A 12717-nucleotide genomic window follows, 5' to 3' on the forward strand; every position below is an offset into this window, starting at 1 on the left:
GCCCTCCTCCTGGTACCGGGCGGCCGCAGCGCAGTCCCCGTAGCCGGTCACCGAATGTCGTCCGGGTTGCGCCCCTCGTCTCTCCAGGGGCCCCGCCGCTCCCACTCCAGACCCGGCTAGAGCCCCAGGGCTGCCCAGGGCCGGGGGGTACGAGTGGCGGCTTTCCTGGCAGCCGAACCCCGGGGGCCGGTGAGCGCAAAGTCGGTCTAGGGCGGCGTGGAGTTCGGGATAAGCGGACGGCGCCCCTCCGGGCGAGTAGCCCGCCGGAGCCCCGGCCAGAGGCGGGCCGAACAGGCACGGAGCTGCCCCGGGGGCTGGACGGCTTGCTCGCGTCGCTGGCGGAGCTACTGGCGAAACTGGAGCGGGGGCTGAGGGCTGGGGCCGTGGTCTCCAACCGAAAGTCTGGGGGCAGTGACTGAGGTAGAGGCAAGGCCCGGGAGGGAGCCGGCCCCCCGGGAAAGGAGCCCTCGTAGCGCTGCGCCTCAAAGGAGCCGCGCGGGTTGCGCTCAGCGTCCAGGGGTCCTTGCTCCCGGGCTGGTTCCAGCGGCTCATCCCCAGGCCCCCCGGTAGCTCCACGGGGCCCTGATTTCCTCGGTCCCCCCGACCCACTCAGGCGCCCTTTGGCCGGCCCGGGGGTCCCATCAGACCGGCTAGATTCACCCTTTCTGCGGCCGAACTTAGCGCTGCCGGAGTCCGAGAGTCTTAACTTCTCAAACAGGCGACTGGCTTTCTCTCCCAACCGCTCCATGCCCTCGGGCCTGGGGCCTCCAGCCCCCTCCCCGCCCCGCACCCAGCAGCGTCTCGGCCCCTGCTTCTCTTTGCCTGCGGCCGGGCTCCGGTTCCCCGGGTAGGCACAAGGGTTTAGCGGGCGGCCCAGATGCCCGGCGCCAGGAATCCCCCAGCATCCCCCGGCAAGAGGGGCAGCGGACCCCCGCGCATCAGGGGCTGAGCAGGGCTCGGAGGGCCTATGGCTGTCCCGTCCGCAGGTCTATCTGTCCACGCGTCGACTTGCCCGGCCGCCCCGCTGCTCCCGGCCCCCGCCCCCCTCGCTCTCACACTCAGCACGGACGGAACTTCTCTCCCAAACTTTTGTCTGCCTGGCCGGATCTACTTTCCGGGAGGGGCGGAGCACCGAGCGAAGGAGAAATGGGGGTGTCTGCGCAGGGATCTCCGCTGCGCGGAATGGGGCGGTGGGAGCTGGTCCTGTCCTGGAGGTGGAGATTCGCCGCCAGGAGAGGAGCGGAGGGCAAGTTCGGGCAGTTGCTCCTGCATCACTCGATGACTGGGACAGGGAAAAGTTGGGGTGGGACTCTTTGTCTGCAGTTGGAATGCGCGGAGGGGCACGGTGGAATGTCCTGGTCTAGAACGGGGTGACGCGAGGCATGCTCTGTGCAAACACCACTTTGTTCCTAGTGTGGGGACTGGGAGAGATGAAGAGAGACTGATTGAGACAGGGAGGGATCCGTAAAGAGGAAGACAGGGAAAAAGAAGAAAGGTAGGTACATAAAGAGTTTCAGAGACGCCGGCGTAGTGTCCAGAAAGGCGAGGAAGCCCGTGGAGAGAGGTGGTGGAAGACAGGTAGCGAAAGGAAAGGGAGCAAAGGAGATTGTGGTGCAGAGACCGAAGGATGAATAGACTAAGAAAAAGACAAATTTGTGCAAGTCCAGAGAGAATGAGAGATAAACTGTAATAACAAGACACCACTTCCTGAACCCTAAGCTCTGTTTAAGAAGGGAAGGAACTTTAGTGTCTATGTAAAAGGAGGAAAAGGTTTGGAACTAATCTCTAACTTCAGATTAGGACAGATAGACAGACACCCCCTGGTGTTGGGAAATGAAATTTTTTAGCAAATATTTCAGGTGACTATGGGATAGAAGGTCTGGTTTTAGGGCTAGCGAATGCCCCCCCCCCCCCCACTTTGGTTGGCCCACAGGAGATTGGCGATAAAGAGTAAGTATTAAGAGGAAGAAAAGTAATATCATTTAAAGGAGTTAGCAAGTGAAATGATCAGGGTGGAAAAGAAAAAGAGGCTGATATTGGCCATACTAGAAGGATCAAGAATAAGGAAAAGAAGAAACCATGGTTGAAGCTAAACATATCCAGTTAAATACCCACCAACTGATTTTGCCCAGACTAACACATCAGGGGCAAGAATGGAGAAGGAAAATGACTCCTTTGTATTTAGATAGAAAACGAATCGTGCAAACAAATCATGCATATTATTTTTGTCTCAACATTTTGAACACCTTTTATAATCTTAGTGTAGCCTTAGGGAATGGGAAAGAAAAGGGGGTTAATATCTTTGGGGAAATTAATTTGGTACAAACTATTTGGCTTCTTTGTTCTAGCTGCATTGTTTCCCTGACCTCATCTCTCCTGAGAATCAGCTTCTCTGTTTGCCTGGTCAGGCTTACAGCTTTTCTCTGATCCAGAAGAGAGTTTACTATCAGACTGGAAGCAAGGAGGACTGAAAGCATTAGTAATAGAGGGGAGCTATCAGATTGCATCCAGAACTTGCTGTGAGCGACATCTTCAGAATTAACATAGGTTGCTCCCTCCTTTCCTGTCTCCAAATTGGGAAAGAGAACCTGAATTCTTCCTCCCAGTTATTTACACCCAAAATACCCGAACAGCCTCTAATATTTGGAAGCTTTGCTCCTTTGGGGTGAGGATGAGAGTAAATCGTATGGAAGGTTGAAAAGCCACTAAAGGAGGCCCACCCAGGAGTTGGTGGTGGCAGCAGTGAGCACAGTTGGAATCAATGACCTGCATTTTCAGGGGATCATAGGAAGGGGGCGAGAGGTACACTGAGATGGCATGCTCCCATAGGGCTCACAACCTCAGGGTAACCAGTCATTAGTTTAAACTGGAGTCAGGAGCTCCACAGGCCCTATTTTCCATCCCAAAGACTTTAATTAAGGTCTATATATACACAAATGACTGCCAAATCCGTATCTCTAGCCCAGACTTTCTTGGATTTAAAAAATCTGAGTACGAGTATCTACTTGGTTATCTCAAAGGCATACAACACTCTAAACTGACCCCACCTTCCCTGCCTCCTGAAAGGGGCTCCTCCAGCATTCCCTGAGTAAATGGCATCCTTAACCACTTAGCTGCTTAAGCCAGAAACTTAAACATCAATCTTATGTCTTCCTCCCTTAATCTCAAATCAACAAAGTCCTAGCACCAAGTCCGATCAATTCTGCTTCCTAAATATCTTTCAAATCTGCCCTCCCTTCATCACCCCTGTGTCTCTCGGGCCACCATCTTTTCCCCCCAGAACCACTGCAAGTCTCACTGCCAAGGCTTCCCCCTTCCACGCCATCTCATAACCTAAGGTCAAGTGATTCTTCTAAACCACAGAGCTGGAGGTGGGTCGGGGCTGGGGTAAAACAGAACTGATCAACTCATTTCCCTCCTTAAAACCTTACAATGACTGATCATTGCCCTTGAACTGAAGTCTGAGCTCTTTAAGATATTTTACAAGGTTTTTCTACCTCTCCAGCCTCTTCTCCTCAGCATCATCCCCTCCCCAAAATGTTCTGCAGAAGTGTATCTTATCTGTGCTCTCTAGTGCCCGTTGCTCCTTATGTTTGGAACACTCTCCTGGCCTCCCTTCCCCCATCTTTCAGGTATCAGTTTAAACACCACTCTGAGAAGCCTTTCCAGACCCCCAGCATAGGTTAGCTACCCCTGCTGTATCCTGCCAGTGCACCCTACAGTCCCTCATCACTCTTAGCACTATTTATTTATTCCACTGCCTACTTAACTGCCTGGCTTTCTGACTAGATAATAAAACCTTAGATCAGCATCTACTTTGATCAACATTGTGTCTATAGCACAGTATCTGACACCTAGTAAGCAATCAATGTTTGTTATATGGATGACTGACTAGAAAGCCATTTTTACTTCTCCATCTATTCAAAATGCATACATTTTGTGTGCCAGTGTGCGCACGCACACACGCACACACATGTGGACACACGCACGCACACACCTTCCTCAAAATACAGTTAGGCTGACAAGATTAAGAAATAGCTACAGAGCCCTATATATGCACACAGTGGTAGAGCGGGTGCCAGTGATACATGGGAAATCTTTTAGCCTTAATTTCCTCATGTGTAAGATGAGAATAATAAAATCTGCTTTATGTAATTCAATAAAGCTATTACATCTAAATCCTAATTTCCAAAAAGGGATGGAACCCAGTTCTTCTCAGAAGAATCAAAGACTGAAACTGCCCAGCAGGTGGCAGTATTACCCTGGACTGGTTCCGTGCGGCTTCCGCTGCAGAGCTAGACCAGCGGTCCTGGGGAAGCAGAAGGTGCAACCAGAGCTGCTTCCCCAGAGCTTTGAGTGAAACCCGAAAAATAACAAAACAAAACAACAAACTCAGAGACTCGGGCATAGGTTGAGAAGGCCTCGTGTTTCTTAGACCCATCCTCCTCCTCCTCCTCTCCTCCTCGGCTCTTCTGAGGCATTGTTTATACTTAGGAACACACACTTTCTGGCTTGCCATTCACAATGGGGGACTTTCCCCCTTTCAGAGAAGTCCTTTGATCCCACCGGAGCTGCCAGCTTTCATTTCCAGTGGGGACTGTGTTAAGAACAGAGGCAGACTTGCTTTCTCAGACTGCAGAGGACACCTCATTCTTCTGGGAAGCCCAGTAGGCCTGGCTCTGGGACATGGGAAGCGGCAGAAGCCAGAGATACTCTTGGTTATAGATTTCACTCATCCTTTTCCACCTTGACTTCAATAAATGAATTCAAGTCAGGACAGCAGGTTTTATGGGACTGGTCAAAAGATAGGGCGACAGGTCCATTTTCATCACCTCCCTCATCTTCCTCTTCTTGGAAATTAGGATTATAAAGTTCTGGTGGAAGGAGCTGGACCTCAGCAGAGGGTAATCGGTCTGAGGGAGGCCCATATATACGGTTGGCTTTAGTGCCATGCTTAGAGTTGGCATCCAGATGGTAGCAGAGCTCTGTGAGGCGCTGGGCCCGGAAACGGGGAGGCCTGGCTACCCAGACACCTGGCTCATTAAGACTGTCCTCTTCATCTGACATCAGCTCTTCTGTCACATCCTTCCACAGGCGTTGTTCCTCTGGGCCAAAATGCCTCATGATACTGGATCGGTTGGCAAAAAGCTATAGGAGGAGCCCAGGACAGAGATTAGGAAGAGAAAAAAAACTATGGATTAGGTTTGGGGAGAGGGTTTGTGTAGGAGGAAGTCTGTGTAAAATCTGTGCCTGAGAGAACCCAAGCCCCCAAGTCAAATCTTAGAACTGGCTCACCCTCCTCCTCCTCTGTCTGCCCACATTATTCACTCTAAACTCTCTTCTTAGATGCCATGACCTCTGGACCTTCCCACTGGTGCTTTATTAGGGTTTAGAGTTTAGCATCTTGAAAGGAAGGCCTAGAAACCTACCCGATATCTGCGACTTCGAAGTTTCTTCTCCTCTTTTTCCTTCAGTCCTTTAAAGGGGTTCAGGGAGTTGCGGTACTCACGCCTCTTAGTAAGGAAGTAGGCTACACAGGCTCCTGGCAGGGAGAGAGAAGGGAGGTAGCAAAGAGCAGTGGTTCTCAGCCCTCTGTTCTGCCCTAACACTACTGGATGGGAGGGTATCACTATTAAATTAATTAAGAGTAAACAAATTTTTTAAAAATCCACTATTTTTTATATTTTCTCTAGTATAATTTATGAAAATTACTTAATTATTCATAATTTTGACTCGGTATTAATGAAAACTAAATCACCCACCTATAATTTTATACATTGAATATTTGGAATAATTTCCAGAGACTAGCTTCTGTCTCCATGCATTTCAAACCTTGCTTGTCCTCAACTACTCATGTATTTCCAGTGTTGTTCCCCATCGTACACATTCATATTGTGACACAAGCTCTGTTCCTGCACCATTCTGGAGTCTGGGAAGTTCAAGGTCATGGTACTGGCAGATTTCATGTCTGGCAAGAGCCCACTTCCTGGTTCATATGTGTTTTTTTTTGTCTTCTCACTATGTCCTCACATGACAGAAGGGCACCACTATTTTCAAAACCTCCTCTTAGGTTTAGCTCTCCCTGCCTATATCATTCTCTAACACTAACTGCTCTAAAGAGTTAAGTACTGGAAAAAGAAAACTCCAATGTTTTTGTAACTCCTTTCCCCCTTCTCCAATTAAACTAACCCCTATTCTACTCTGCTGATAGTGGATTACAAGTGCTTTCTTTAAAAAATTTTTTTTTCCTTGCCCAAGTATATTTTTTCCCATTGATTTTTAGGGAGAGTGGAAGAGAGAGGGAAAGACAGAGAGAAACATCGATGTGAGAGAAGAGCCCCAACCAGGCCAGGGAGGAGCCTGCAACCAAGGTATGTGCCCCCGACTAGAATCAAACCCAGGATCTCTGGTCTGCAGGCCGACGCTCTAGCCACTGAGCCAAACTGGCCTGGGCTCGGTGCTTTCTTTTTTTTTTGTAAAAAGGTGGCTTTATTTGTCACTTATTCACCTTATCTCAGTTATGCCATTTTGGCATATACAGTGACAGTCCCTGGAAGCTGGGGTCAGTCCACCCACCATGGTCATTAACAGACCACAGGTCACGTGCCTGAGCATCAGGGTCCCATTGAGGGTTAGAGGCTGCAGGCAGGGACTTGAGGGGAGGGGGGTTGGGGAGTGAGCGGGGCTCGAGCCTAGGAGCCTGCCGACTGCTGCCCTGGTGTCAGAGGCCATAGCATTCCCCTGGGAGGGGCCAAGCAGACCAGAGTAGGTGTCAGGTCTCTGCTCAGGACTGGGTCTGACAGCTACATGTGATGTGCGATGCCCTGGACCGGAGCGGACAGAGCCACCAGGCTCATCCTGGTTCTGCGGCTGATTTGCCGGTTAGTTTTACGCAAGTTGCTTCTCATCTCTTGGTCTGCCTGTTTTCTGGCTAGCACTGCCAGTGAGAACTCTGAGGAGTCCTCCTGACTCAGACAGGTGTCAGGTTCCCAACTCTACTGAATTATGACATTGGCTTTCTTCAACAGAAGTGTTCTCAATGCTTCAGGGTTAGCTACAGACAAATAACAGAAGAGCAAGGAAAATAGAAAGCCCAGGACATTAAACTCAGGGACAAAAGGGCTGGCCTGGATTCTGATCTCCTTTTCATAACACTGTAGATTCAGGCCTATATAAATATCATGCATAATGGTGTTCTAGCCCTTCCCTTCTCCCATTTTCATTTCAGACAGAGTAGGGGAATAAAAAGGCTGTTAGAGGCAATCCTGTGAATATTGTAGATGAGAAGAAACCAAAAATAATTTTTTTAAACCCACTATTTTCAAATCACCTAAATCATCTCTACTATGCCTCTTCCCCTTTGCCCAGGAACAGGGAGGAAGGATGAAATGGGAGTTCACTTGGTTTTTCCCACCTTTCAGCTCCTTATCAGTGTAATTGTGGGGACTGGTCACCAGCTCCTGCTTGAGCTTTTCCAGAAGGAACTTCACTACTGAAATATTCCAAGAGGATTTGATGCTGCCACAAAGAGAAGAGAGTGAATAAAGCAATCAGCATTTTTGAAACTAGACAAATAGAGATTCCCAGTACTAATCAACTTTGTGATCAATTCCTCCATGGCCGAAAACAGGATGTAAGAGGCAACTGTGTATCCAAAGCCTTCGCCTCATTGTTCTATTAGAGCAGCCCCCTCAGCTTCCCTTCCTTGGCTAAGTATGCTGTGACTCTTTTCCCTCAGGTGGATCATACCTTTCAGACCCATTGAATCTCTTGTCATTGGTGATGTGGTTGTGCACATTGTGGACCAATTTCTAGGGGAAACAAACAAACAAACAAACACAGAATCAAACCAGGGGCGGATGATGAAGCCCTCCTCTGGTTCCTGTGCATTGTCCCCACACAGCTCTCGACCTCTCTGTCTACCTCTCTGAATCCTTTCTGTCAGTGTCCTTTCTTAGCCAGAGAACCTATCCAAGTTAGTATTTCTAATGCCCTCCCCTTCAATTAATGTGTGTGAAGACTCCACGATCATCCCTGGCCTTGCTTCTGCTCCTAAGGAATATGATCACTAGAGCAGAGGGTCATTTCCACAAACATACTCCCAATAGCAAGGAGAGAACAGATACACATCAGGGCTATATTAGGGGGAATTTCTTGAAGCCACCTACTCTTGCAATTTTTAAAAATTTCTTTACAATATATCTGTATTTTAATATAAAAATATCTGTCTGGCTGGTGTAGCATCAACCTATGAACCAAGAGGTCACGGTTCGATTCCCAGTCAAGGCACATGCCCTGGTTGCAGCTCAGTTCCCAGAAGGAGGTGTGCTGGAGGCAGCCAGTCGTTGATTCTCTCTCATTATTGATGTTTCTCTCTCTCCCTCTCCCTTCTTCTCTGAAATCAATAAAAATATATTTTTTAAAAGTAGTACGTGCAGGAAGCAGCTGATCAATGATTCTCTCTCATCATGGATGTTTCTCTCTCTCCCTCTCAATAAAAATATACTTTAAAAAATATCTTCCAAATTTTTCTAGTAAAATTGAGATCCAGGAAAATGTTCCAGGTATAAACCTTTGTACATTACCACAAATTTCAGGGGTACCCACACCATGGTCTGAAAAACACAAACCTAGAATAATAGAAATGTGAAGTGGAAAGGTCCCTTTCACATCATTAAACAGGCTGTCTTTCAGCTTTGCTTATACACCTTTAATGGCGGGTCCTCACTAGTTTTTGAATTGGCTTATTCTACTGTTGAACATTTCTATTAAAAAATTCTGCCTTAGATGCTCCAAAATCTGACTCATTTTGACCATAATAGCACCTGAAACATTTGAAGATGGCTTTCATGAGCTCCCAGAGTCTCCTCTCACCCAGTCTGAGTACCCCGCATCCTTCTGCCACTCCTCGGACAGAGTTCCCACACAGACCCGTCATGAAACTATGAGGGTCTTTGGTTTGCTAGTGTCTCTCTTACAACGTGGCACTTGGAACCACATCTAACTCATAAGTTGAGGTCTGGCCAAAGGGAGCATTACTTCCCCGAGTGGAACTCTACCCATCTAGGAATGAAACCCAAGATGGTGTTACTTTTCTTAGCAACCCCATCCCTACTCACAGTGTCATAGCGTTCATTCACAGTGAACCTGTAGTCAAGTTCATTTTTCACATGGATTAATTATCTCTACCATTCTGCAGATTTTTAAAAAATTTTAATGTAGGATTTTAAATTTCTTCCTATTAAATTTAGTTCTGTTTTTCTGATTATATTTTCATCCGAAGCTCTCACAGTTAATGGATGTTACCCAGTTCTGAGTTGATGGACTCATATCCTGACCTCAAAACTTCAATTTCATATTCAGAAATGCCCAATTTACCCTTCTACCTCTATGGCTGATTGACCATATCAAGTTAGGAAATTACTGTTAATTCTTTGTGGCTATGATCTCCACTCTATGAAAAAGGCTATTATACTAGCTTCATATTGGATAGAGTTATTTTATCTCTTAGAAGTCCAAACTTAAGGAATCACAGGGAGATGTGAGAATGCTTCATAAAGAAATTGAAAGAATTGCAAAAGAAGAAAGAAAAAAAAAGTTACCTAGTTTCCAATTCAAGTGGCTTGGAAGATGTGAGCTGATAAAAACCAGGCTTGAAGTGGAAAGGGAAAATATTCTAGACAATAGTATTGAAACTTATGTAAAGGCTGCTGGCTAAAAATAAATGGTTTTCCACAGGGGTGGCTGGGATGTATAACATTCCAAGGAATTAAGAGTTCTGGTTTGGTTTTTTTGGATCCCTAGAAGCAATCCACAGAATAGTGAAGATCTGCAACTGTCTCTCTCCCTGTAAACCCAGTCTGGCACAAGGACATTTTAAATCGTCTTCTGGGATGAGCAGCAAACTTCCCTGACTGATCCTCTATACCAGCACTTTGCAAGTACTGTAATGAGTGAGCATACTGCACCCCCAAAAGGTCTGCTGTTCCACCAGGCTCTCCAAAGGGCAGGAAGAAGCCAGGCCTCGACACTGAACCTCTAACTGGAGGCAGGAGAGTAATGGAAGTGACAGAAAAAAAAAAAATCCTCATTTTATGCAAATTAGAATTATCATACATTTACTCATAACTTATAAACACTATGAAGTTTGGGGAAATCCCTTGAAATGCCTCCATTTCTATCCCTGGCAGCAAAAGTGGACCTCTTGGGTCAGAAATCCATGACAAAGAAATTATACTCATTCTCTATTCTTGATAAGTGAGCAGATATCCCCGAACATAACCAAGATTTGAAATGAAGGTTAGAAACCAGTTAAAACTGATTATGGTGTTTTCCTTCCTAAGGAAAATCCCTCAATGTAAAAACAAATCAAATGAAAGGGAGAATAAGGTAGGATCTCTTAGGAAAAGGAAAAGGAAGAAAGAGGTAACATAAATAAAGGAGGTATTAATTGTTTTCAATCTTTGCTAAGACTAACAAGAAGACATAGGCAATATTATATATTGTGATAAGATTTTGGTTGGATGTGAGTGGTGATCTCCACTCCTAACCAGAACTCTCAAGTTACTTCATTAGCCATTAGCCAGGGCATGGAAACCCATTATAGTCAATATGAACATTATGTGGCTAAAGAACACCCCCATGGTTATCAGAAAGATGTTTTTGGACACAGATCCAAAGGACTATGGTTGCCCTAGAACAGGTTTCTTAACCTTGGCCCTATTGACATTTTAGGCCTGATAGCTGTGCACTATAGGATGCTGAACCATGTTCCTAGGGCTTTAAGCCATACCACGGCTTTAGACAGAACTGGATCAGGTCAGTACTTTTTCTGCCAAGAGCTCTCAGACTCACTGAACTCCCCAAACTTTTACAACTGAGCTTAGTGCCTAATGGGTCTCTGCCTCTTTGGGGTTTGGGACCACCTCAGGACATTCTGACCTTTCTGCCCAAAAGGCCCCTTGCTGCTTACCCTGAACACTGGTCATTTTCAGGCAGTTTCCAGTGCCACCCTTCAGTGGTCAAACTGCTCCATCCCTTAAAGATCTTCCCATTAGGATTATTAGATCCCTGGGAGATGTGATATAATGCCCCCCTTTTTCTTTTATTTTTAAAAAATATATATTTTTATTGATTTCAGAGAGGAAGGGAGAATGAGAGAGAGACAGAAACATCAATAATGAGAGAGAATCATTGATCGGCTGCTTCCTGCCTGCCCCACACTGGGGATTGATCCCACAACCCGAGAATGTGCCCTGACCAGGAGTCAAACTGTGACCTCCTATTTCAGAGTTGAGGCTCAACCACTGAGCCACACTGGCCAGGATGCCCCCACTTTTAAATGGAAGATATCAATTTATCTGGAAAAGCCTTTAAAAAGCTCCACTGAGCCCAGCTGGTGTGGCTCAATGGTTGAGTGTTGACCCATGAACCAGGAGGTCACTGTTCGATTCCAGTCGGGGCATGGGTTATGTGCAGGAGGCAGCCAATCAATGATCCTCTCTCATCATTGATGTTTCTCTCCCTCCCTCTCCTTCCTTTCTGAAATCAATAAAAAAAATAAATTTTTTTAAAGTTCCATTGATAGGTGGGGGACTGCCTAACCCTAGAGCTCTGGAACAATCTCCTTCTTGCCCCTCCCACTCCAGTAAGATTCAGGACACCATGCATTCACTATGGGAAGTTTAAAATTAACCCACACTTTACTCTTCATTTATCTTTCCATCTGAAGAAAAGTTCATAGAAACGGAGCTCACTCACAGAGAGAACCAGATCCCGCTTGCGCCTGGAGTTCTTCTGCCCACTCCCTCTGGTCCTGCAGGGGGAAGCAGTAAACCCTAGAGAGTGTGTCAGCTCCCCAGCTCCCCCTGGGCCTGCCTCTTCCAAGGCACCTTCCAGCGCAGCAGCAGCACTGAGCATGTCCTCGGGGCGAGGCAGTGGCAGCTTGACTCCATTTTCTGGCCCTGTCTCTGAAGTTGCCCGCTGGATAGCCAGTTGTGTGGCTGGTGAGAGCTGCTTGGCATAAGCAGAGACCAGCACCCGCTGTACTGCACCCTCAGAGGCCACATAATCATCCACCAGCTAAGAACATAAAAAAGAATAGCCTATTAGCCAGCCAGGCTGAGGGGAACCTTGTTAACCATCAATCTTTGGCCAAGGATAATGAACAGAGTGGAAAGCAGGGGGGGAATCTAGCACAGTCTTTAATGGTCAATGGCCTGTTTCTGTGGGCCTCCAATAAGAGGGTTGGGCAAATATTTCTGTGTGCAGGGCTTCTCATGTTGGATCATTACCATAGGACTGATTACAAGGATAAGGCATGTTTCTGATGCTCTATCTGTGAGGGGTCACTTATGATTTGCTCTTGGGTATAAGAACTGTAGCTAGGTAAGTGTTTTGTCTAAAAGGGATTCGGGGAGGAAGTGATGACAAGAAAGGAAAACCAAGAGAAGGAACAAGAAAATAAAATGCTAATAATAATAGAGAGGAAAACGGGAGGAAAAATGCGAGCAAAGGAGGGAGATACAGAGTCAGAAATCTCTAGAGAGGCTGGCACCAATACGCCCCCCCTTCCTATTCCTTTGTGGGGCCAGTCTGTGCCCTCACCTTCACCCTGCCTTGGTCACATCCAACTCTCACTGCCTTGACATCTACTTGCCTGCCTGTGCCCTCATTCAAGGACATACAGGGCAGGGAAAGGAAGGAGGGAGGAAGGGA

At 47.0% G+C, this 12717-nt stretch overlaps 2 protein-coding genes across 3 annotated transcripts in view; both read right to left on the reverse strand.

Annotated features, from left to right (window-relative positions):
• Positions 1-4331, reverse strand: part of AJUBA (ajuba LIM protein) — a 13819-nt gene extending 9488 nt beyond the window's left edge. Inside the window, exon 1 of the mRNA XM_006776777.2 lies at positions 3603-4331. Within this exon, the coding sequence (XP_006776840.2) occupies positions 3603-3625 (23 nt within the window). The 5' untranslated portion in view covers positions 3626-4331. The remainder of the gene's footprint in view (positions 1-3602) is intronic.
• Positions 4332-4410: 79 nt separating this feature from the next.
• The window catches only part of LOC102751865 (chromosome unknown open reading frame, human C14orf93), a 39734-nt gene continuing 31427 nt past the window's right edge, over positions 4411-12717 (reverse strand). Inside the window, exons 3-7 of one of the 2 annotated variants that reach the window (XM_006776778.2) lie at positions 11761-12081; positions 7750-7811; positions 7415-7518; positions 5430-5542; positions 4411-5148 (exon numbers count right to left, since the gene is read on the reverse strand). In XM_006776778.2, coding sequence (XP_006776841.1) covers positions 4729-5148; positions 5430-5542; positions 7415-7518; positions 7750-7811; positions 11761-12081 — 1020 coding nt within the window. In that variant the 3' untranslated portion in view covers positions 4411-4728. The remainder of the gene's footprint in view (positions 5149-5429; positions 5543-7414; positions 7519-7749; positions 7812-11760; positions 12082-12717) is intronic. The other variant, XM_006776779.2, reaches the window with a different exon arrangement.

The sequence above is a fragment of the Myotis davidii genome, unplaced genomic scaffold (assembly GCF_000327345.1).
Source record: "Myotis davidii unplaced genomic scaffold, ASM32734v1 scaffold1949, whole genome shotgun sequence".
In the NCBI taxonomy this organism is placed as follows: Eukaryota; Metazoa; Chordata; class Mammalia; order Chiroptera; family Vespertilionidae; genus Myotis; species Myotis davidii.